The sequence below is a fragment of the Fistularia commersonii genome, chromosome 19 (assembly GCF_037954325.1).
Source record: "Fistularia commersonii isolate RoL2024-O1a breed Wild chromosome 19, RoL_Fcom_v1.0, whole genome shotgun sequence".
In the NCBI taxonomy this organism is placed as follows: Eukaryota; Metazoa; Chordata; class Actinopteri; order Syngnathiformes; family Fistulariidae; genus Fistularia; species Fistularia commersonii.
In genome coordinates this window covers 17,121,544-17,147,592 of record NC_141302.1, presented here as the reverse complement: position 1 = coordinate 17,147,592, position 26,049 = coordinate 17,121,544, and the positions used below count along the sequence as shown (strand labels likewise).

The 26,049-nt window shown below is 43.5% G+C and overlaps 1 protein-coding gene across 1 annotated transcript in view; it reads right to left on the bottom strand.

Moving 5' to 3' along the window:
• pygmb (phosphorylase, glycogen, muscle b) overlaps positions 1-24,852 on the bottom strand; it is a 30,836-nt gene extending 5,984 nt beyond the window's left edge. The window contains exons 1-17 of the mRNA XM_086165964.1: positions 24,530-24,852; positions 18,766-18,867; positions 12,077-12,155; positions 11,900-12,003; positions 10,188-10,319; positions 9,993-10,104; positions 9,406-9,488; positions 8,952-9,095; positions 7,850-7,942; positions 7,220-7,366; positions 6,686-6,849; positions 5,652-5,766; positions 4,938-5,039; positions 4,703-4,850; positions 4,571-4,629; positions 686-827; positions 200-407 (exon numbers count right to left, since the gene is read on the bottom strand). Coding sequence (XP_086022090.1) covers positions 200-407; positions 686-827; positions 4,571-4,629; positions 4,703-4,850; positions 4,938-5,039; positions 5,652-5,766; positions 6,686-6,849; positions 7,220-7,366; positions 7,850-7,942; positions 8,952-9,095; positions 9,406-9,488; positions 9,993-10,104; positions 10,188-10,319; positions 11,900-12,003; positions 12,077-12,155; positions 18,766-18,867; positions 24,530-24,772 — 2,177 coding nt within the window. The 5' untranslated portion in view covers positions 24,773-24,852. The remainder of the gene's footprint in view (positions 1-199; positions 408-685; positions 828-4,570; positions 4,630-4,702; positions 4,851-4,937; positions 5,040-5,651; positions 5,767-6,685; positions 6,850-7,219; positions 7,367-7,849; positions 7,943-8,951; positions 9,096-9,405; positions 9,489-9,992; positions 10,105-10,187; positions 10,320-11,899; positions 12,004-12,076; positions 12,156-18,765; positions 18,868-24,529) is intronic.
• Positions 24,853-26,049: the final 1,197 nt, after the last annotated feature.

The window sequence follows — 26,049 nt, the reverse complement described above, 5'->3', positions numbered from 1 at the left end:
GATCACTGTGGTAAAAATGTCCAAGCAGCTGAATGTGACACCAAACTTGACAGGTCAGGCTGCACAAGTGATGATAGAACAGCCCAGTTATAAATGACTCAATTAGTCAGCAGTTCATTTGTTATTATTGCCAGTTTTTATTCAAAGGGAATATAGAGCCCACATATGTTGAGACCAGAATCAGAACAATGAAACTCACCCCTTCTTGTCCATTTCCTCGACTTCATGCACCCTCATGCCAAAGATGAAGAGGTTCTCCTCCCCGGCCTCCTCAGCCATCTCTACATTGGCCCCATCCATAGTCCCAATGGTGAGTGCGCCATTAAGCATGAACTTCATGTTCCCTGTTCCAGAGGCCTCAGTTCCAGCTGTAGAGATCTGTTCTGACAGATCTGCAGCAGGGATGACTATAGAATAGCAGAGAGACCCGCTGCTTTTAACTCCAATCTGAGATATAGTCACTTCTTTGTTTTTTGCCATAATCCCATAGACACAGCTATAATTTCCGTCAATCTTGGAGGTTGGCTTCGATTTTTGAATGTGTTTAACAAACTGAGCACCTATTCTATTTGGAATATCTAGATCTTCACATGTTTAGACCAATACCAATAGAACTGACATGGAACTTAAAATTAGCCGTCAAGTTATGATTAAAAAAATAAAAGCAACACCTAAAATCTGTTACCTTTCTCAGCCAGAGTTACACGATAGTTCTCCAGGAAGATGACTTTGAGTTGATCCCCTACCACAGGGTCATTATTGACGATGTCGGCGATCGACGTGACCAGCTTGATGATCATCTTTGCTGTGTGGTAGCCTGGAGCTGCCTGACAGACAAATAGAGGCACACAACTAATTTCGGCAGGGGTTGCTGAAGGTGACAACCAAGACGAGAGAACTGTGACAGAACAAAAGTTTAGTGGACCAGTTTCAGGGAGCAATTTTTTTCCTCTCTTCACGAATTCTATAGTAAAGTGAATAATGTACTTCTACAGTATAAAGAACCAAATATTCTCACGCTCGGTGTTCCACAAGGTTCGGTTTTAGGCCCTCTCCTTTTCTCGCTGCACACAACATCGCTTGGTTCTGTCATTCGCTCCCATGGCTTCTCTTACCACTGCTATGCTGATAACACACAGCTAATCCTGTCCTTCCCTCCATCAGACACACAGGTGGAAACCCGAAATACAGCTTGCCTGTCCGACATCTCTGATTGGATGGCAACTTAACATCTGAAGCTCAACCTAGACAGGACTGAGCTGCTCTTTCTCCCAGGGAAAGGTTGTCCACATAGAGACCTGGCCATCACCATCGACAACACTGTAGTAAGGCAAACCACAACTGAGAGAAACCTGGGTGTGGTCCTTGACAACCAATTGTCATTCTCAGCGAACGTCGCCGCAGTCGCACGTTCCTGTGGATTCCTCCTTCACAACTTCAGGAAGATTAGCAGATTCCTCGCGGAGGATACGGCGCAGATACTCATCCAGGCTCTAGTCAAGGGGTGAACATCAGGTCTCTGGAGCTTATTCAGAAAGCGGCAGCCCACCTTGTGTTCAACCGTCCCAAATTCTCCCACACAACCCCCCCCTTCACATCTCTCTTCACTGGCTCCCAGTAGCCACCCGCATCAAGTTCAGGACCCTGGTGCTCGCCTACCGGGCAGTGAATGAGACAGCCCTTCATATCTTCAGGATATGGTCAAGCCACATGTCACTACCAGTCACCTCCAATCTGCCAAAGCTCGGCGACTGTCCACCCCATCACTCAGAGCCCCTTGCTGCCGATCGAACCGGTTTCGGCTCCGCTTGGTCTTGGCTCCTCAGTGGTGGAACAAACTCCCGGAAAAGGTCAGAAAAGCGGGGTCGCTGGTCATCTTCCGCCGTGAGCTGAAAACGCACCTCATCACCAAGCACTACCCCACTAATGGCACTTAGCCCCCCCCAAAAAAACAAGAAATTAATGTATGTATGTATATGGTTTTGAGATGGCTATGTGGTAGAGTGGTGACTTCTGAAATACCACTACAGGTACTTTGGATCTTCAGTTATTGAATTGCAATTTTTGTAAGTAGCTTTGGTTAGAAGCATCTGCTAAATGACTGTAATGTAATGTAATAATACAAATAACAATGTGTCATAAATTGTCTCTTAGAAATCAGAAATGTCCTATACATTTTGGCTTAAGTGACAAGGTACATATAAGGTCATTTTATGAGCTCACTGAAGAAGTACAACTGTAGCCTGAGGTTCGCTGCTCTGAAGAAATATAATATTTTGGAATATTATTTCCATTAAGAAATCGAAAAGTGTGAGTTCCATTGAGGAAACCCTTTCTGAGTCAAATAATCTTTCTTAATCTCTTTGAGAAGTTTTTTGCAGAGCTTATAAAAATACCTTGCTTTTTCTCTTTTTCATCCCATTAAAACAGAAAATCATCATCTTAGACCAGTTTCTTAGATCTTGATCCTGTCATTTGGTACGAAATATATTTCCAAGTTTCCCCAAGTCAGGACATTGAAAGCACCTCAACAATTTAGAGAAAAAGTGATAAAAGTTTGACCAAACTTGATTAAGGAAATCGTAATAAAATAATAATTCAAATCAATGATGAATTTGATACAGAATTAACAATTATTGACCATCCATGTTTAAAAAGAATCTTTGATTGCCCCCAATCGTATCGACCAATTAATACATTTACCTTAATTTAAAGCTAACCTGTGGCGGACACGAATGAGTGTGGCCTCTCACCCCACGGTGCCCTTGTGACGACTTTCGTCTGTTGAACAATGTCACAACGAATGACCACTACCCCATCCTTCACATTCAGGACTTCTCCGTGTGGCTGTCATCTGCCACCAGATGCATGGTATACCACCAGATACTCGTGCACATTGAATACATGCTCAAAACTACTGTGATCACCCCATTTGGGTTTTTCGAGTTCCTACGCATGCCTTTCAGCTTGGAAGGAGACGCTCAGGCCTTCCAGAGGCTCATGGACTCAGAGTTGGGTGACCTTGCTATTATGTTTGTCTATCTCGACAACATACTGGTCGAGAGCCCATCTGCTGATGAGTCTCAGACGGCAACTGGGTAGAACGTTTACCGTGGGGCTGCCTCAGCTCCTAAAGACGCATTACCCGCTGAGCTGATTCTCAGTCATCAGCTGTGGGTCCAAGGGGAATTTTTGCCCAAGAGATCTGTTCCTCCACCTGATCCAGCCGCAGTTCTTGTTGTGCCCCTTGGCTCTTCGTTTCCAGGCCCCACTCACAGTTTTCAATGGTTTTGTGCCTGTGGAGCTCATGTCAGCTCAATTTGTGTTGGTGCGACATGACACTCTTCAACTCCTGTACACTGGGCCTCCGTCCAGGGCCCCGGCAGTGCCTCTGCAGGTTCAGCATCCGGTGCCTCTGGCTGTTGGCTGCAAGGGACGATGCAGCCATTATGGCAGTCTGGCCAGCCCCCCCCCCGCGAAGGACTAGTTTGTTTTCAAGGGTCCCTCCTGGGCGGGGGCTGTGTGGTGAACACTAAGGGCTGTGGCCTCTCACCCCACAGTACACAGGTGCTAGGGGCTTGTTTTAAGCCAGGGATATTATCGCCAGTTGCTGGTGCTTGTTAAATGAAGGTTTGAACTCAACAACGGCCCAACCATTATTTCCTTCGCAAGCATCACAATCCAACTTTTTTGTATTGTGGCTATTTTGCTGGCCATGTTACTATCAGGTATATTCAATGAGACAGCAAAAGTATTTAAGTCAATAAATTTCTCTTTGGTACTGATCTACAATTTTTCTAAGGCCAATTAATCAAACATCTTTATAAACACAAATACAACCATATACTTTTACACAACTCAATGCATTTCAGGTTGCATGATGAAGAATAAATGATTCTTTGTGCAATCTTATTTTCTCATGTGGAACGAGGCAGTCAAATATGGAATTTGTCTTTCAACTTTCAACAGAAAGAACATTTGCATGTTCGGCACTGACCACACAGTGTCCACTACTTCTGTCGAGCGAAAATTTTCAGTCCTAAAGCTAATTAAAACTTATGCCAGAAATACTTCAGGGCAGACTCGTCTTTCAGCATTATATTTGATGGCCATTGAAAAGGACTTCTTGATGGAGCGGAAGCGCACAGATAATTACAAGACAGATTATCCTCCTTTCTTTGCGGAAAGAAAGGAGGATGGATTTTATGTACAAATAATCCAAATTTTTGGGGAGTAAAATGTTTCTATATACCTAAATAATATTGCAATTTTATGAGGGTATTATTGTTTCATGTTTATGTGTGTCACAGTTGTGGCTGCAGTAGAAGACTTGTGCACTCCATCTTTGTTTCTTCAGTAATAGCATTCATTGTAGCTACAGGAGTTATCCCTGCTATGTAATGGCTCTTGAAACTGCATTTCTGCATAATAAGATGGCTTTCATAGCCATAAAACAGTTATTGAGGGGTGGATTGATAAATGGAGCACGACTGAAGACCTAGATGTGAAATGCATGGCCCGCCACTGGTAAACATATATGGCAAATCAATATGATATTGTAAGTACTAACCTTTCCTCCAATCATGATGGTTCTGGGGATCCATTGCTTGTTTGGCTCCTTCTTAATACCTGGGTAATAAACAAATGTAAGGCTTTTTGGGTCTGCAGTTGCTTTCTAACAAGATGCAGGTTATAGACCTACGGTTATACAGCGTGATAATGTGCAGGCAATTGAGTAGCTGCCTCTTGTACTCATGGATCCGCTTCACCTGGACGTCAAACATGGAGTTGGGGTTGATCTTCACTTTATATTGCTCTTCAAGGTGGGCGGCAAACTTCATCTTGTTCTCCTTCCATAAGACAGTTGCATACAATAATGCAGCCCATTTTCAGAAACAGATGAGAAATGTATTTCTTTTGGGAATTTGAGTTTTTACCTGTTTAACTTTGGCAACATCCCTGATGAAGGCATCATCATCCACAAAGCTTAGCAACTTCTTCAGTTGGTCCATGTCACGGATATACTCCTCGCCAATTCTCTGCAGGTAAAGCATGTCAGTAAGGCTAAAAAAAGACAGTAGAAAAGTGTGTTTAATGGATTTTATGAAAGGTTTTGCAATCTAACTCTTAAAAGAAATAAAATGCACACACTAGGTGATTTCATTCTAGAGATTTATAGTTATATGGTTATTGACTTGAATGTAGCTTTTGCAACAAATAGATTATGGCTATAATAAATTATATTGCCCGTATTGGTCCACATCAGCTATAACAATGTATGTAGCTATAAAGTACAGCCCTGCCTTGATATTATCACACCAAATGATCACTAATTTCTCCTCAATACATACAATTCATCTGAAAACAGGCATTCATTTGCACCATGGATAGGGAAAAGGAGAATTGTAAGGTAAATGACACAACACAACAACCTACTGTAAATTCTATTGTGCAGGCTGGCACAAAGTAATATTCTAACATCTTCACCGCCTTCAGCTTCCCTCCCATGCTGCTCCATTCAGTAACATTACAAGTAGTTCATAACATCAGCCTGGTTCTATGTGAATATTGGGAGTTCAGCTTAAAATGACTATCAAAAAAAAATTGTTATTATACACTGTATTTCAGTGCTAGCAGAAAAGCAGACAGACCTCTGCAATGACCTCCGCAAGCCCGGGGTTACACATGACCAGCCAGCGCCTGGGTGTGATGCCATTCGTCTTGTTCTGAAACTTATGAGGGTCTACGTCATAGAAGTCCTTAAACCTGGAGACAAATCACACAAGTCAGAGACAGTTAAGGAGATTATGTGCAAAATGTCGGCACAGAAAGACTTTATCTGGAGGAGTATAACAATGCCACATTTCAGCTTGAAGTTAGAGCCAATGTTCTACTCTAAAAGATGTACTCTATTATTTCACCAAAGAATTTTCTTACAGAATGATGATGAAAGTGAATAAGAAGTTTCCAAACTGTTGAAAAAAAAAACTGTAAAAGACATAGTAAAAAAGCCCTCGATTTTGGAAGATTTACATTCTCTCTTTGTTTGAAGTATTGTGACAAAAGGTGAATGGCATGTTTGTTGATATTTTAATCTTCTTCTTCTTTCGGCTTTTCCCATCAGGGCTCGCCACCGCGAGTCAACTTTCTCCATCTAACCCTATTCTCCGTATCCTCCTCTCTCACACCAACTACCTTCATATCCTCTCTCACTACAACCATAAATCTTCTCTTTGGTCTTCCTCGAGACCTCTTGCCTGGCAGCTCCAATTCCAGCATCCGTCTACCAATATATTCTCTATCCCTCCTCTGTGCATGACCGAATCATCTCAGTCCGGCTTCTCTGACCTTCTCCCCAAAACATCTAACATGTGCTGTTCTTCTGATAGACTCATTCCTGATCCTATCCATCCTGGTCACTCCCAAAGAGAACTTCAACATCTTCATCTCTCATCTCATGTTTGTTGATATTTCAATATTGCATCAAATTTAATTATTGTTGTCTTATGTCAAGATATCCTTAATGAACGTCAGTCTGTCTCAAGGCCAAACTTGAAATAGTTTGGTAACAATTCAAAGCTAAAAATTTCTCTTCACAACAGCAATGCGCAGTATGAATACCCCCCAGTTTTTAAGTTGTTATATAGCAAGGTTAGCAGGAGATGAAAGTGGTGCCATTTCCTACACAGTGTTTTTGATGATGTTGGAGTGGATGCGGGCCACTCCATTCACAGCATGCGATCCCACGATGCACAGGTGGGCCATGTTTATCTTCTTGACGTCGCTTTCCTCGATCAGTGACATGCGACGTATGCGGTCGATGTCACCAGGGTAAAGCTGCGAGATGCGCTACAAGGAGGGTGGGCAAAGACCTCAATCACTGTGATGTTTTACATCCGATCTGACGGACGACAGTACCACAATTACTGTAACTGCTTGAAGGCTAATTTATCTACAAAGTCACTCAAACACCTTTATGATGTTAACTTTATAGTTCTGTGATTTTAAACCACGTAGGACAAGTGCTTGATTTTAAATGAAAATTGTTTCATTGAAAGGCACGAGTCAAATTCAAACACTGGACTGAAACAACACAGTATTATCTGTTGGAAGGATTCTTAATCCCACTGTTGTTGAATTTCTGTCACTAAAGATAGCCTAAATTTTGTCAATAACACAGCCTAAGGGGCTGGAATGAGTCCGTAGAAAGACCTGGTACCTCCAGGTGTCTGCGGTTGATCTCGTAGATGATCATCAGGTGACGAGGCAGGAGATTTTCGAAGAGGTCGACAGGCCAGCGCTCCAAAGCTTCAGGCAGGACTGTGTGGTTTGTGTAGGCACAGGTCCGCACCACAATGTCCCAGGCCTAGATTAACACACACACAATACTCACTTAAATTAAAGATTGATATGATGGAAGTCATGTTCTCTTTAGCTCATCAAATGTGTTTGAAAGAACTTGCAAGCAAGTTAGCTTGCAGATTCTCCATCCTTTGACAGACAGCTCTGACAGTTGGCATGATGCTGGGTCAATAGCTCTTAATTGATGCAGATGTGAATGGCTGTGATGCTACAGGGCATCGCAGCATGGCAGGATCAACGTCCAACAAAGAGGCTCCCAAGAGGTGGCTTCCTCTGTCCGTCTTGTCATTTCAAAAGAATTATTCCATGTTGATTTTATGCTGACCTTATAATGTAACCATGGCAACTGCAGATCCCTGAAAGAAGCTGGCTACTTCAAATGTATTTTGTTCACAAACACAGCCAACATTATGCTAGTAATGGTATGTTCTGGCTCTGGTGACCCAAGATCAACACCTATCATGCTTTTAGAATGTGTGTTACACACCTTCTCCCATGGGAGTGTCTCCACATCAACCAGGATCCTCATCAGCTCAGGGATCGCTAATGCAGGGTGGGTGTCATTCAGCTGGATGGCCACCTGAGTCCCAGCGAATAGGAAGAATTAGGACAAGCACCGACCATAACCATGAAAGTAGAATCTTTAGACAGCTTAAGGGGGGGCGGGGATAATAGAAATGTTTTTTCTTGTCATGATTTACGTTTAATCTTCAAGAAGAGATTTCAATCTGATGTTATTGTTACTGGGGTTAACAAGGATGTTTCCCTAATCTAAATATCATGAATAAATCTTTAACAATGTGGAGACAATGTGGAGCACACAAAACATTCTTGTTACTGGATTACAATTTCATAAGGTAAATCCATTTCTATAGACAAACGTTTAGCTTTTTTTGTCTAAAACCAGTTTAATGATTCACAACAGGTTTAAAAAAAAAAACCTTTTTTTTTTTTTTTTTGATAATCACCATACAGTGACGTTAAAATTTTCATGAAATCCAACATGTGCTCCAAATGATAATGTGTCACAATCTCCTGAAATAAATTCCACCACAATCTGGTGGTCAAATCAGAATCTACGAATTAAAAGATCTAACGATCAATAGTGACAGCATTGAACACTTTTGGTCTCAAAAGTCTGGGCTTCCACACGGATATTTATAAATCATTAGAGATGGGATTCTGCTTTCATTTTCCAACATAAAAATCCTTGTGTTAACTAAATAACTTCATCTATAAATGTTTTTAATCTTCAAATCCACTTATTACTTGAGTTAGTCTTTAAACCTAAAGTACTGTAGTCCATATTTTCCAGCATATTTAGCTGACTGCTTTTAAATTAATCTAATATATGTCAAGAGAAAAATTATCAAGAAATTATAAGCGGCAGTCCAAGCAGTGTGCAATAAAAACCTTAGAAATCCCATTTAAAAGTACAAGCAAACATTTGTCTCCAACTTTAGGAAATGATCAAAGAAAAAAAAGCACTGCGAACTATAAATACAGTAGCGTTTAAATTTGGGATGGACATTTGTGTTTCCGACCCTCACTGTTACAGGGCAATGAAATAAAGTATCTTCAGCTGTTACCTTGTCTGGCAGTGACGAAAGATCCAGCCGCACAAACTTTGTTGAGCCAAACTCAGAGGCTTTGAATCTGCGAATGATGTCTTGAAGAGTGGCTGCGACCACAAAATACTCCTGCTTCAGACGCAGCTCTTTTCCCTCGAAGAACTGAACACCAAAAGCATTGTTCATTTTCTTGATCACGAGGATACCAATGTATGAAGAGCATCGGCAATCACCTAAAGCATTTTTGTTATTTACTGTGAGATTAATTGCTTTTCTTTTATGTCTTATATTACATTCACATTCTTACGCTCACCACTATGCAAAATGTCCTATTTTGTTCACAAGGAAAATGATAATTATAATCCCAAAAACATGCAGACACTAAGACTAAATCGCCCCTATTTAAATGAGACAATGAGGACCGAGCCAAGATATTAAAGTTAACACCTCAGGATATCAGTTTTGAACTTACATTGTCATTGGGGTAAAGAACCCTGGAGATATTCTCTGCCAGGTTTCTGCCAAGCACCGCCTGGATGTAGCCACCAACATTAACTGTGAAGGAAGAATAAATAAATACATACATACATACATGCATGCATACATACATACATATGTGTGTGTGTGTGTATGTATGCATAGATATCTATACAAAATTGGCATTCTGGTTTTATTACATCTCTAATAAGCTGTAGAAATATGCCTCATGTATGGAACCAGGACATTTATCATGAGATATTTATAATAAGAATCTAAAATTGTGTTGAAAAGAAAAAACCTAATGTGCCCCCCCCAATATAACGTTTTCGACAATTTCTTACAAATGTGCAAACGGGGGATTTTGTTGGTGAACTCACAAAAGTAATAACGGTCAATATATATAAATGTGAGAACTGGTAAAGAATAAAAATAGATTTTTCCCAGTTTCCCTTAACTTTACCATAATTCAAACGATGGCCATGATTCCATGTAACTACAATATAATTAATAATCTTCTAGAACATCTGTGAAGTTGATTATAAGATATCAATTTCGCAGACGGAAACTTGTTCAACTCACAGTCCTTAAGGTTGAAGTCGCATGGCGCCTTGGCCGACCACAGCCTCATGGTATTGACAATATTGTTCCTGTAACCTGGGACCGGGGTGTCGTAGGGAAGAGCAAGAACCACCTGCCAGTATAGATGGAGTCCAACTGACTTTTCGTCCATTTATCATGCCTCATGATTCAGAATAGATCATATATTGTGACCACCTGAGTGTCGACCCAGTTCACTCCCTCAGCTGTGTGCTCAACACGGCCATAAAAGTGGACCGGCCTCATGTACTCAGGCCGGGCCTTTTCCCAGGGATTCCCGTAACGCAGCCAGTCATCAGCTTCCTCCACCTGGAAACATTCACAAACACACTCGAAATGTTGCCATTAAAGATCGGATACCCAGACGGCACACAAACAACATGCTTTTAGCTGTGTTAACTTTAAACTCAGATCATGGCTGCAATTTCAACTTCAGGCTTGGGTTCACTTTATGAAACATAAATATTTTCACCTTTTTGCCTCAGTAAATGACAATTACTGGCTTTCTTGTCAAATTTACATACCGGTAATTGCTTCAAAAATATCCGAGACTTCTTTTCTTCTACTTTTGTGCTCATTTTCTTGTAAATTTTCAATAATTTCCAGGAAATGTTCTTGCTCCTTTTTAAACATTGAAATCAATTCATGCCCCTCTTATGTCATCCTAAAAATCGTAACAATATCTTTGTTGTTTGAAAAAGAAAAAGAATGCACTAGAAATAAGTGTCAATGTGCTTAAAACAGGGACCGGTCTTGAAATTTGAAATAAATATGTGTGTGTGTGTGTGGGGGGGGGAGCATTTAGCAAGGCCAATAAACTGATTGTTAAGAAAAACTATTAGATCTCATATTTTACAATAGAATTCACTTTCCAGAATAATGATATAGGAACTGCACAAGACCATGGGGCAAACAAGGGAACCAAATTTCTCAAAATAATGAGAAATCCATCACGGCATAGTTCAGTGTGATGTTGTGTTCTTGTGTTCATATGTTGCTAAATTATGTTGTATACGTCAAAGAAGATGGCGGCCAGTTTGTGTTTCAACTCATTGAAATTATAGGATGATTACTTTCCAATAATTTGTTCCAGGCTTCCTTGAGCCTCGAAGATATGGCACAACTTGTAATCTAGAAACTTCCTCCAAAATTGGCAAAGGTTGTCTTAACTGGGTTGTTCAGCTTTTAGTTCCTTCCCCATATCCTGCACCAACAGTTGAGACACAAGTGACACCTGTTTATCCAGTTATCCAGTCTGTTTATCCAGTTACAAGTGGGTGAACTGCAGAAATGTTGCTGTTGTCTTTCTCTACAACAGGAATGACTCGATTCCCTCTTTGTAAGGCTCCAAATGACAAAAAATACATTTCCAACTCAGGTAGATACCCTTTCAGAACTCATGCTCAGAAACCTCAATGGCTCTGTTGACAGAAACAACCATCAGAAACCTAATAGCTAATTGTTTAGAGTATCTGGAGTTACTTGAACACGACCACTAGAAAGACCAGTAGTTTACTCGGATTGTTGACATATCTATCCTGCCACTGAAACTCAATGTCAAAGCAAACTATTTGGGTGATTATAGGAAAAAAAAAATTGGGGATTTTCAACTCAGTTCTAATTAATTTATTGTAAAACCAAATTGAATAAAGTGTAATTTCCTGACTGGTTAATTCCCAGAAGAGGTTAAGCAATAATTATTAATTACAAGTAAATGATGGGTAAATGAAATCAATCATTGAGAGGAAGAGAAACAAGATTGTTTTAAAAGACAATGTCTTTGTTTTAGTAAAATATCTTTATGAGTTTTTGTCACAAATACCGGATCATTTCCAAGCCCCTTGGCTTGGAATGAGTTTATCAGCTCAAAACCAGCACAACAAACATACCTGCCATCCATTCACCATTTTCTGGTTGAAGATGCCAAACTCATAGCGGATTCCATATCCGTACGCAGCCAGACCCAGAGATGCCATGGAATCTAGGAAGCAGGCTGTGGGGGACATGGGGGTGAGATCAGGCCATCCTGAGGTCTAACCATCATGTTCAAGGCAACAGGAACATACCAGCCAGGCGACCAAGACCACCATTACCCAGGCCGGCATCTTCTTCCATATCCTGCAGCTCCTCCATGTCCAGCCCCATCTGAGAGAGACAATAATACACACACCATAGAGAACTTTTCAATGTTTGAGGATTATATTTGAAAAAGTGTCGAAAGGAAATACATTTGACAAAGGAAATACATTTGACAGTTGGTATTGGCTCAGGAGGTTCACTCAATCCAGCTGTCTTTATAAAACAGCATCTGGTGTAGAATGGTGATTTAAATTTCTTCACTTGAAGACATTTCACCCATCAGAGAGGCTTCTTCAGTTCTGATGACCAGTTCTTTTGCCATGACAAGAAGATGTCCACAAGAATTAGAAACTGTTACACTGATGAAACTCCCCAATGGCACATCAAGGAAATGTAGATTACATGACTCCTCCTCCTCCTCTTTAGGGCTCGCCACCGCAAGTCAAATTTCTCCATCTAACCCTACTTTCATATCCTCTCTCACAACATCCATAAATCTTCTCTTTGGTCTTCCTCGAGACCTCTTGCCTGGCAGCTCCAATTCCAGCATCCATCTACCAATATATTCTCTGTCCCTCATCTGTGCATGACCGAACCATTTCAGTCTGGCTTCTCTGACCTTCTCTCCAAAACATCTAACATGTGCTGTTCCTCTGATAGACTCATTCCTGATCCTATCCATCCTGGTAACTCCCAAAGAGAACATCAACATCTTCATCTCTGCAACGTCGAGTTCTGCCTGCTATCTTTTGGTCATTGTAACAGTTTCTAGTCCATACAGCATCGCTGGCCTCACCACTGTCTTGTACACCTTCCCTTTTATTCTGGCCGATAGACTTCGATCACATAGTACCCCTGACACTTTTCTCCACACATTCCAACCTGTATGGACCCGTCTCTTCACCTCTTTTCCACACTCTCCACTGCTCTGGACTGTTGACCCCAAGTACCTGAAATCCTCCAGCTTCTTGATCTCCACTCCCTGTAGCCTCACCGTTCCACCCGAGTTCCTCTGATTCACACAAATATATTCTGTCTTGCTGCGACTAACTCTCATTCCTCTCCTTTCCAGAGCATACCTCCACCTCTCTAGATTTTCCTCTACCTGTTGTCTGCTCTCACTACAGATCACAATGTCATCCGCAAACATCATGGTCCATGGGGATTCCTGTCTAACCTCATTTGTCAGCCTGTCCATCACCATTACAAACAAGAAGGGGTCCCACCTCCACCTTGAACTTCTCTGTTACCCCTACAGCGCACCGTACCTGTGTCTCACAGCTAGCATACATGTCCTGCACCTGTCTAACATACTTCTCTGCCACTTCAGACTTCCTCATACAATACCAGAGCTCCTCTCTTGGCATCCTGTCATGTAGTTTTTCTAGGTCTACAAAAACACAATGCAGCTCCCTCTGGCCTTCTGTGTACTTTTCTATTAGCATTCTCAACGCAAATACTGCATCTGTAGTACTCTTTCTAGTACTCTTTCTAGGCATGAAGCCATACTGCTGTTCACAAATACTGACTTCTGCTCTCAGTCTCAGTTTCCACTACTCTTTCCCAAAACTTCATTGTATGGCTCATCAACTTTATCCCTCTATAGTTGGCACAATTCTGCACATCCCCTTTATTCTCATTTCTGTGCAATATTCAGAAACTGTGCAATATTTCATCTCATAACAGCTACACTGTGCAATATTTCATCTCATCTCATAACTGCTACACTATAATGTTCCCTTCTATCATACTATTGTGCACTCCTTACCTCACTTGTTACTAAGACACTTATAGTTTTATCACTGCTTACTAAGACACTTTATAGTTTCACTGAAACACTTTATAGTTTATAGTTTATTTTTATTTCTAATTCTGCCTTTCTTTTATTATTTATTACTGTTATATTTTCTGTAACTCTGGCACTGCAATTTCCTTCGGGATTAATAAAGTTGTTCTTATTCTTATTCTTATTCTCTTATTCTTAAAAATAGGCACCATCACACTTTGTCTCCATTCTTCAGGCATCTTCTCACTCTCTAAGATCCTGTAGAATAATCTAGTCAGAAAATCTACAGCTGCCTCTCCTCGACACTTCCACACCTCCACAGGTATATCATCAGGACCAACTTCTTTTCCACTCTTCATCCTCTTCAATGCCTTCCTCGCTTCATCTAATTTGTGCTACTTTGTGGTCTACAATAGCCCCCTCTTCTACACTTGCCTCTCTTTCATTTTCCACATTCATCAGCTATTCAAAGTACTCTTTCCATCTTCCCATCACTCTTCTAGCATGTGTCAATACATTTCCTTCTCTGTCCTTAATCACCCGGACCTGTTGTACATCCTTTCCATCTTTTTCTCTCTGTTTTGCCAACCTGTATAGATCCTTCTCACCCTCCTTACTATCCAACCGAGCATACAAGTCATCATACGCCCTTTGTTTTGCCTTTACTACCTCTATCTTTACCTTTCGCTGCATCTCCCTGAACTCCTGTCTGTTCTCTTCAGTCCTTTCGGTATTCCACTTCTTTGCGAACCGCTTTCTCTGTATATACTCCTGCACGTCCTCATTCCACCACCAAGTCTCCTTATCGACTTTCCTTCCAGATGACACACCAAGTACTCTTCTAACTGTCTCGCTGATAACACTAGCTGTAGTTGTCCAATTATCTGGAAGCTCACCCTGACCACCCAGACCCTTTCTCAACTCCTCCCTGAAAACCATGCAACACTCCTCCCTTTTCAGCTTCCAAAACTTTGTCCTCTACTCTGCCTTTGTCCTCTTCATCTTCCTTGTCACCAGAGTCATCTTACAAACCACCTTCCTATGCTGTCTGGCTACACTCACCTACAATTACTTTGCAGTCACTGATCTCTTTCAGGTTACCTCGTCTATACAAGATGTAGTCTACCTGCGTGCTCCTACCTCTGCTCTTATAAGTTACCCTATGTTCCTGTTTTTTTCTGGAAAAAGGTGTTCACTACAGCCATTTCCATCCTTTTTGCAAAATCTACCACCATCTGTCCCTCTGCATTCCTATCCTGGATACCAAATCTGCCCATCACTTCTTCATCCCCTCTATTGCCTTCACCAACATGTCCATTGAAGTCTGCACCAATTACCACACTCTCATTTCTGGGAATATTCTGCATCACTTCATCTAACTCATTCCAGAACTTCTCCTTCTCTTCAGATTCACATCCCACCTGCGGGGCATAGCCACTAACAACATTGAGCATCACACCTTCAATTTCCAGTTTCAGACTCATAAGTCTATCTGACATTTTTTTCAACTCTTGGACGTTCCTAACAAACTCCTCCTTCAAGACAACTCCTACTCCATTTCTCTTCTTGTCAGTACCATAATAGTACAACTTGAAGCCTTGGACACACAGTATATCCACCCTCCTTCTCTGCATCATGTCGACCAACTCTCTGCCTTTTCCTGTCATAGTCCCGATATTCAGAGTCCCTACTCTCAGTCCCTGGCTCTTTCCTTTCCTCCTCTCTCTCTGCTTCCGAACACACACTCCTCCTCTTCTTGTTCTTCGACCCACAGTAGCCCAATTTCCATTAGTACCCTGTAGGTCATCAGTACCAATGGCGGTCGTTGTTAACCCGGTATAATATAGTTATGGTTGACTCGCATGTTTTGGTTTTGGCAAAAGATTTACGCCGGATGTCCTTCCTGGCGCAACCCTCTGCATTTATCCGGGCTTGGGACCGGCACAGGGAGACACTGCTCCGTGCCTCCCAAAGGCAGGCTTGGAGAGACACGGGCCAGTGCCGCCCTGAGGCTGCATTAGGTTACATGACTTGACTGCAATGTTAAAAACTGCTAAGCATCTATTTTCAAGACTGCAGTTGCTTGAGCAGTCAAAAAGCGCCTCAGTAGTATTGCCATGGGGTTTGAGGAGTTTTGCCCTGGGCTCCTTAAGGCTCTGGATGCTGTAGGGCTGTCCTGGCTTACAGTGCCGCTAGACTAGCAGACCGGGGTGGTGATCCCCATTGGTGCACTCAAACTACAGGGGAATCACATTCCTCAGCCTTCCCTGGCGAGGTCTATTAAACGGAGCTGGAGAAGAGGGTCCCTCGGGTCGTTGAACCTCTGAGCAGAGTGGTTTTTTGTCCTGGACGTGGAACAGTGGACCAGCTCTATACCCTTGGCAGGGTCCTTGAGGGGGCATGGGAGTTTGCCCAACAAGTATACATGCAGATCTGGAGAAAGCATTCGACCGTGTACCGGGTACCGAACCCTGTTATACAGGGTGTTCTGTCCCTGTATGATCGTGTCGGAGCTTGGTGCACATTGCTAGTTGTAAGTCGGACCCATTTCCATTGAGAGTTGGACTCCGCCAGGGCTGCCCTTTGTCACCCATTCGGTTCATAACTTATATGAACAGAGTTTCTAAGCACAGACAGGGCAACGAGGGGATCCTGTTTGGTGGCCGCAGGATGAAGTCTCTGCTTTTTGAAGATAATGTGATGCTGTTCTTTTGCTGGCTAAGTGTGAAGGGATGAGGATCAGCACCTCCCAATCCGAGACCATGGTGCTCAACTAAAAACAGGTTGAACGCCCAATCTGAGGTCCTGCCCCGAGTGGAGGAGTTCAAGTATCTTGGGGTCTTGTTCACAAGTGAGGGAAGGATGGAGCAGGAGATCGACAGGCGGATCGGTGCAGCATCTGCAGCAATAGGGACTCTGTGCCTATTTGTTGTGAAGAGGGAGCTGAGCCAGAAGGCGAAGCTCTCAATTCACCGGTTGATCTACATTCCCACTCTCACCGATGGTCACAAGCTGTGGGTAGTGACTGAAAGAATGAGTCTCGCAGAGACAAGGGGCGGAGATGAGTATTCGGACTCTCCCTTAGAGATAAGGTGAGAAGTTCAATGATCTCGGTGTGCTCAGAGTAAAGCTGCTGCTCCTCCACACAGAGAGGAGTCAGATGAGGTGTCTTGGGCATCTGGTCAGGATGCCTCCTGGACAACTCCTGGAGGAGGTATTTCGGGCATGTCCATCTGGGAGGAAATAGCGGGGAAGACCCAGGACACGCTGGAGAGACTATATTTCCAGGCCTGGGAACACCGAGGGGCCCCCCAGAGGAGCTGGGCCATGTGGCGGGGGAGAGGGAGATCTGGGCTTCACTGCTCCAGCTGCCGCCACCGTGACCCAACTCCGGATAGGCTGGGGAAGATGGATGAATGGATGGATGGATGGATGGAATTTAAAAAAGAAAAAAAAAAAAAGACTTGAATTGTGTCCACAAAACCAAAATCAATTGTCAGTGGTGGGCCGTCAGGGCCTGCAAGGCCTTCTCTGCTGGTCTAGAAAAATATCTGAATCACAGATGTTAATTATATTTTGCCCAGGAATACTTATTAAATAATTCCGAATGGTCAGTTCACTTCCTTTCGTAGTTTTTCCCCTGGTTGTGCAGGGGCATTTTCATATTAAAGCATTTAACCAATCACATTTCAGCCATCATCTGTTTCAAAGTCAAAGAAATCTGCCTGGGGGACGACAACTGCACAATCAGTTCTGATAGCCCAAAAAGATAAGCGTTAATGACGCTGTTGCTTCAACCAATTAGATCTTGAGTTGGCAAAATCCAAAGCCTTCTAGCAGGCTACAGCAACGACAGCGTATTCACACCCTCTGATTAGATAGTCAGAGAGTGGACTAGTGTATTAGCAAGGAGAAGCATACTAGCGAGCTGCGAACAGAAATGTAGTTGTGTTTGTTTAATATCAGTTTTGTCAATCCACAAAGGCTGCAGGAAGAGAAGAAATGGATTTAGTTACAAATATATTGTTAAAGCCATTTTCTAGATGGAGTTTTGAAGAAAAGCTGGACATAGTAATGAAAGGTCAGGCAACTCCAAAGCCAGCGAACCTGTCACAACCAGGAAAAGGATTTGTCTAATGTTTTGAACCCACGAACTATGACTGGTACCCCTGGCTCGCAGGCTCCGAGGTACACTTCAAATTGTATTTCTGGGAGTCCTTGGAGCTGAAGCGCACGGATAATCTGTGCGACATAATAATTGAACTCTTTTTGAGGAAAGAAAGGAGGATGGATTTTTTCTACAAATGATCTGAATTTTTGGTGAGTAAAATAATGCTATTTTCCCAAATAATACTGCAAGCTTATGAGGTTATTATTAGTGCTTTCTATGTGTTGCAGCTGTTTGCTATGAAGGCATTTATTGTAGCTACATTCCGTTTTTGTGGCTCCCACCACGGGACCGGACTTTGTTGTCAGATTTCATTCAGGGAAAAACATCACAATGGTCAGGAACTGATGAATTAAGAATGGTTTATTCAAAGTCAGGAAATACATTTACAAGTTATCCCGGGTCAGAGATATCCCGGGCCAGAATGACTGTAACTCCGAGAGGATCATTCGCCCTCTCTGGACATCCGCTGAGACACGTTCAGCGGATGTGCAGGTTAGGAAGTTCTGGCCCTGAGCCAAGGGGGCACATCATTATAGACCACCGCCTCAACAGTCGGGTTTACTTCCTAATAAGGACTTTATTAGGTGCTATTTTGCTATTCACGGCAATCTAGTATCAAGGGTGCGTGGTGTTATAAACACTAGGTCAATTTAATCACATAACTTCATGACAATGTTACAAAAGCAATCAGAGTTTTGTTCTTGTTATGCTTTGCTGACCTGGTATGTGGCCTCGTCGCAGGCATTCTCCAGGGCAAGGTTGACCATGGTGTTCTGCAGGGTGCGGCCCATGTAAAACTCCAAGGACAGGTAGTAGACCCGCTGCAAAAAAAAAAGAGGCCACACTCTCATCATTCATACTCAACTGCTGGAACACACAGTGAACATCTAAGAGAAAAAGGTTAATTATCAAAATATCCGCCAATGTAATTAATAAAGGAACTTCCTGAAATGTAACCTTCTGTTTGTTTGTTGTCTTCAAGATGCTTAAGATCCAGAAGCACAAATAAATTCCATCTATCAACATGAAGCACTTTTTTGCAGAAAAAGTTGTACTCAAATGGGGAAAATTTGAAAAAATAAATAAATAAATATATATATATATATATATATATATATAGTAAAAATAAATATTTTCTACATAACTATCAAGGTTTGGTTTTGTACTGAAAACCTTGAGGATCTCTGTAGCAGGAGAACACTGATCAGTGGGCTACTTGTTCATACATATAGCTAGTCATTTCTGATTAATTTTTTTGAGAAATAGCTTAAAATATTTGGAATACGAATATTGATGCTAATTTTCTCATAATATTGAGTTCTGATTTCCTGTTAGCAAGTTGCTCCACGGTAGGATTTTGATCAGATTACATTTAGATAGAGGAGTAAGATCAATTTCCACACGGCGCTCTAAATCACATGTTGAATCTTTGTGCCCGCTACATATACAACACCCTGCATTCCAATTTCAGACTTCAGGAAAAACAAAGCCCCACCTACCCCCATCACCCTGAGAGACTCCCCAGTTAGCACTGTGGAGTCCTGCCACTTCCTGGGAACAATTCACTCCCATTACCTCAAATGGGAGCTGAACATCAGCTCAATCACCAGCAAGGTACTGCAGAGGATGTTCTTCCTGAGGCAGTTAAAGAAGTTCAACCTGCCAAAGACGATGATGGTGCACTTTGACACCTCCATCCTCACCTCCTCCATTACCATCTGGTACACTGCAGCAACCGCCAAAGACAAAGGCAGACTGAAAGTGTATCTGCAGAGAAGACGATTGTCTGCAAACGGTCATCTCTACAGGACCTGTCCACCTCCAGGGCCCTCAGGCAGGCAGGAAAGATCATGGCTGACCCTCTCACCCTGGACAAAGACTGTCTGAACCACTATCCTCGAGCAGGAGACTGTGGTCAATCAGGACCAAAACCTCTTGCCACAAAAACAGTTTCTTCCTGTCTGCAGCCTGCTTCAAGAATATCTGGGACCCCACTGACATTGACTCCACCCCTCCTCTATTGCAGTACTTTGCACCACTGGCTCATTTGCGCCACTGATGACACTTGTACTAATTTCTCTTTTTTCTTTGATGATTATTCCATGTTGTTCGCTAAGCACTGACAAACCATAGCAAATTCCTTGTATTTGAAAAATGCCAGGTGAATGAAGACTTCCTGATTCTTCTAAAAAATTCTTTCCAACAGACAAATCAGCCTCTCTACTTTCCATTACCTTGGCTTAAACTTTCCCCAGGAGGCAGAGTCCAGCCAAATGTTGAACCACTGATTCAAGAGAAATCCACCCAGATTGCAGAATAGTGTACAATTTCTTGAATCTCAGGGGGATCATGGAGGTTTCATGGGACCACAGTAAAAGAGCTTCTCCCATGAACCCTCCACCTCCTTCATGTGACAGTAGATTTGGAGAAACTGCATGACTATTTCCCACAAGGTTATGACATGGTTGCTACTGGAGTATGGAGTCATTACTACAAGCAATCCAGTCTCTGTGCAAACATTGTGAAAGCTCTGTCCGCATTCCTCACACAACCTGAAACAGGTTTCATTTCATGTCATTATTTCTGGGCACAATCATTGAAAGAAGAGTGTCTAATATGGGGACCTCAGGATCCCTTCCTTGCTCTTTACAGACAGTGTTGTCCTTTTTTGTCACCAAATGACCACCTGTAAGTGTCACGGGCCGCAGGGCGGACTCTGGCAGGGAACCATACCACCCAAGCTGAAATCAGGGTTTGAGCTCTTTTATTTAGGTAGGCAGGGTGTCTCAGGCAGGCAGGCAGGCAGGCAGGTAGGGCGTCGCTGGCAATTCCCTGGCCCCGAGATAGAGTTGCACAAGGCTGGGTCTCACCAGGCTGGGTCCCAGGTGGAGTTGCAGGAAGGGCGTCTCGGGAAGGCAGGGTTGCAGGCAGGGTGGCGGGACGGGCCCCAGGCAGGGTGGCGGGCAGGGTCACGGCAGGATCTCGGGCAGGGTTACAAGAAGGGCCCCACAATCTTTCAGCCCTGGGACCTCCAGTCGATCCTTCCTTCAAGCCTTCTTGATCCCTGGTGAAATCACCGGCCCCGAGCAGAGCGTGCCGCTGCTCTTTATGGGGCCGGGTAATTAGCGGCAGCTGGCGCAGATTGCCAATTTGATCCAGCCGTGTCAGACCCTGACAGTACCCCCCCCTCAATGGGCGCCTCCTGGCGGCCTGGGTGGGTGTGGTTTCCCGAGTCCATGGTGGCCGGGGAATTCTGTCACGGTTCGGGCGGACTCGGGCAGGGAACCACACCACCAGAACTGGATTTAGATTGGGGTCTTGTTCACAAGTGAGAGTAGAATTGATCATGGGCTGGTCAGGTGGATAGGTAGGGCATCCACAATGATGTGGGCTCTTCCCCACTTGGTTGTGGGGAAGAAAGAGATGAGCAAGGAAACAGTTCTCAATTTACTGGTATATTTACACTTCTCAGACATAACATTATGACCACTGGCGGGCCAGTGGGTGGGATATATATAGCCAGTGAAGATTTTTTTGTCCGTTTTTTGACAGGCAAACTTTGATTCGAGATGTCAGGAACTTTGCAAGGCCAAATTGTTGTAGGTTGATCACTGGATCACAGCATGTCCAAAACTCCAGTTCCTATCCTGTTCTTCAGTGGATGTTACAGTCAATCCTGTTAAAATCGATCAGGTTGAATGAGCATAATGACAGGTTTTTAGTCCTTTAACTTACCCAGATATTAGTCCTATTCAGCATTTATGAATGATCTATGGAGCCCCCATCTCCCTAATTCTAAGACCTAATGGATTAGATCAGTGGTTAATGTTGTGGTGCTGGATATTACAGACAACCCTCTGAGTTCTGAAGGTGTCCATGCTTCTATTGACCATAACTATTTGGTGGCAAAAAGGGATCCCCCCCCGGGTTGTTGGTAACTATATTATGGCTGATTGGAGTATGCTCCGACTCTCTTCTTTGGTCAAGGACTTAGGGTTGTGACTGAAAAAAGGACATCTTGGACACAAGTTGCTGAAATAAGTTTCCTGCAAAACAGGGCTTTGCTTACCCTGAGCAATTAGGAGAAGAGTACAGACATTAGGAGGTAGTGTGGAGCAGAGACACTGCCCCTTCATGTAGAAAGGAGTCTGTTCAAGTGGTTTGGGCATTCAATAAGGATGCAGGCCCCAAACTGTACAAAAACTGTTTGTATATCCAGACTGGCATAGAATCCCTTGGGATGTGGTGCAAGAGACAGGGATGCCTTGGGATTAGTCTGGGTCAGTCTGTTGCCATGTTCACTGGCCACAGATATGCATTTGGACAACTAATAAGTTGCATTAGTGTTGTAAGGGAAGATAAGATCATGCTGTATTGATCCTCATTGGGGAAATTCAAGCACATCTTACATATGAGATGTACCATATCTAAAGAGACATTGTGATATACATATTGATACAGAGAAGCACTTTTCTTCCTGGCCCTTAGCCATATGACATATACTGTATCTCCTTCTGTCACATGATGGTTTGGTGGTATAATATAGCAGATGTGGAAAACATAACTGCTACAGCATTAAAAAGCCAGCGGCCAGTATGGGGCTTGATTCCTAATGGTAGTGTCACCCTATGCAAGCAAGCCCTTGGTGAGGTCCCAGACATGGTGCAGTTCATAAGATCCCCTTTGACAAATTAAGATCATGGACCTCATTTTCCCTTGCCCGGGCAAAGGTCACCAGCCCCTTTGGGGCCAGGGCCAGGGGTGAGGCACAAGAGCAAGCTCCTGGCAGATGGGCCTAAACCCTGGCTGGGCAAGGTCCAAAAGGACAACGTGGGTCCCCCTTCTCATGGGTCACCCATGTAAGAGCAGCCAAGGGTGCCACGTGCAGTGTGAGCAGGGTGATGGGAGAAGGTGGGACCTTGGCAGTCCAATCCTCAGCTACAGAAACTGGCTCAAGGGATGTGAAATGTCATATCTCTGGCAGAATCGGAACCTGAGCTGGTATGGGAGCCAGAGGGGTTCCAACTGGACATTGTTGCGCTCACCGTGACACAGCCTGGGCTCTGGAACCAGTCTCCTTGAGAAGTGGTTGGGCTCTTTCCCACTCAAGAAGTAGCACTTGATACAGTCTGGGCTCTGGAACCAGTCTCCTTGAGAAGTGGTTGAGCTCTTTCCCATTCAAGTAGCACTAAAGAAGGTGTGGACGTACAATATAGGCACACCCTGTGCATGGACATCAGGGACAGTGCCACTCTTTAAAAAAGGGAGTTGGAGGATGTGTTCCAACTACAGAGGGATCACACCCCTCAGATTCAATGGTCCCCATTCAAGGCTCCTGGAGAGGAAGGGCCGTTGGTCCAACCTCAGAATCAGGAGGAGCAGCGTGGTTTTCGTCCTAATCAAAACACCTTTATACTCTCGTCAGGATCCTGGAGAACTTGCCAGAACCTGAGTAGTTCAGGTATCTTGGGGTCTTGTTCACAAGTGTGATCCCAAGGTAGATCAGTACGGTGCCAGTTGTACTAACCCCTGCATTAGTAAAGGCTTCAATTTACTCCTCAATACGCGTTCCGAAACTCGCCTATGGTCACGAGCTGAGGGAGGTGCCTAAGAGATTTCCCCCGAAGGGCTGGACAGGGTTGAGGGAAGTCATAACCTCTTTGCTTAGACTGCTGCCTCTGAGACCACAATAAAGAAGCAGAAAACAGATGGTGGAAAATGAGTAGTATTAGCATCTTGTGCTTTCTAAACAGTAACGCCATGGAGTACATCTTGGGAAAATGGTCTCCGTCTTGACTAAATGCCACTGAACTGAATGTGTGGGAATAATCTAGATCTCATTGATGAAGGGAAAAAGAAGATGTAAGCATACATTCGGTGACAACTGATCTTACCCGAGGCTACAAAAGCAGAGCATGGTAATGCTGGAGTTCCCAAATCATTTTAACAAACAGCTGAAGAATATTGAAATCATCCAAAAGCACGTGAACATGATGCAACGCTTCAAACTGGACGCTCTCACAAACCGTTCTGTCTGACAGCTCCACAGTCCAAGGCCGCCTTACGCGCTTCTGCAGGAGGGAGGGCTGCGACACTTCACCGGAGTTATGAAGCGTCTGTGCACGACGACCTCCCCACCACACACACACACACACACACACACACACACACACACACACACACACACACACACACACACACACACACACACACACCGCATCGTACTCGACATACGCCTGGATCGGTGCCAGGTTATGAGGGCGATGCTGCAGCGGGTTACGTAAAGGGGGGAGGGATTCTGCATGACTTCAATTCAACGACAAATCGAGGGGTCGGAACACTTCTATACTAGGATTGGAAAAGAAGCATCCGCAAGCACGAAGGACATGGCCGTCAGCCGTCAGGCAGCGGTCGAGGTTCCCACACCCCCCAACCCTCACCGCGCACCCCCGGACCCGGCTGCGGCTCCTGCACGGCGCTTACTTTCGGGTCTTTCTCGTAGTAGTGCTGCTGGGTGCGGATCCAGCGGCCCACCAGGTGGTCCCGGACGGTGTGGGCCAGGGCGAAGTAGTAGTCCCGCCTGGTGGCCACGTTCCGGTCCTTGACAAGGGTGAAGTGCAGATGCCGGTTGAAGTTGGTTTTTAGGTCCGCCACGTTTTCCACGCCGGCGAGCCCGCGTACGGATATCTGTTTCCTCCGGTCCTGGTCGGTGAGTGGCTTTGCCATGTCAGCTGCCGGTCTCCGAGGGCTTTTTTTTTTACAGAATACCGGTCCGGTACAAGCTTCCCGATGACCACTCCCACAATGCGTCCTGCACCGCTCTGCAGTGCATGTATTGCTGGCTGGACACCTTTATAGAGAGCGTCAAGACGAACTGGGGGACAAAAGTGTTTCCGGTGTGCACTTTCAAAATGAAACCCAGCTTCACTTGGACCTAAATTTTAAAGTGCGTCACACGCTTCATTGCAAGTCTGTGCGTATGTATTGCAATATCAAAGGTCCAATTTCATTATAAAAGTATGTATAGTACGGTATGTGTCTGTATGTACTTTTATTTCCAAAGTCGCCTCAGTGATGTTATTTTATAAATTTCCCCTTTCCCTCAGTGACTGGAAAATTCCAGGTGGTACTTATCATTAAGAATTAGGAAACTATTACAGAAAAATAATCGAAGCGCAAGGCATTCTTTGAGTCGCATTTCCACTTCAATCGTAATGTGAAATGTAGGGGTGTGGTTATGCAAGAAATTCCAGTGAGGTATGACGGCTTCAAGTGCTGCATTTATTTTGGAGGCGGAATCGCTTCCTCTGGCTCGACATGTGAAACTGTATATTAACTAAATAAACGTCTGTTATTTGATTGTGGGTGTGAAAAAGGGACGGGAAACGACTAGCGCTTGCCATTTTAAATTGTGAAAATTGAAGTAAAATAATACTGCATGCAGCTTTTAGATCAAGATTTAGCGTCGATCGACTCCCGTGTGTCAGTCGACCGGCAGGTCTGTCGCCATTGACGTCTTGAATTGGAGCTCGACCATCAGGCCGAGAGACGACCTCAGCACTTCAACACCGTTCCGTATATATAGTGCTCAAAATAATAAAGGGATATATAGGGCTCAAAATAATGAAGGGAACACTTAAACAACACAATGTCATTCACGTCTGTGAAATCAAATTGTCCACTTAGGGAGCGCTTCTTTTAAGGACATTACATCTAAGTTGGAACAGCCTGTTGTGTGTTTTTCCACTCAGGTCTTGAATGACTAAATCCAGACTTCCATGAGTTAATGAATTTGATTTCCATTTATAATTTGGGGTGATTTTGTTGTCAGCACATTCAACTATGTAAAGAATAAAGTATTTTATAAGAATATTTCATTCATTCAGATCTAAGATGTTATTTTAGTGTTCCCTTTATTTTTTGAGCAGTGATTATATACGTACATCTGATGTGGGTATATATTCACTTCAAGATGTATATAGATGTATTACATATATACAAAT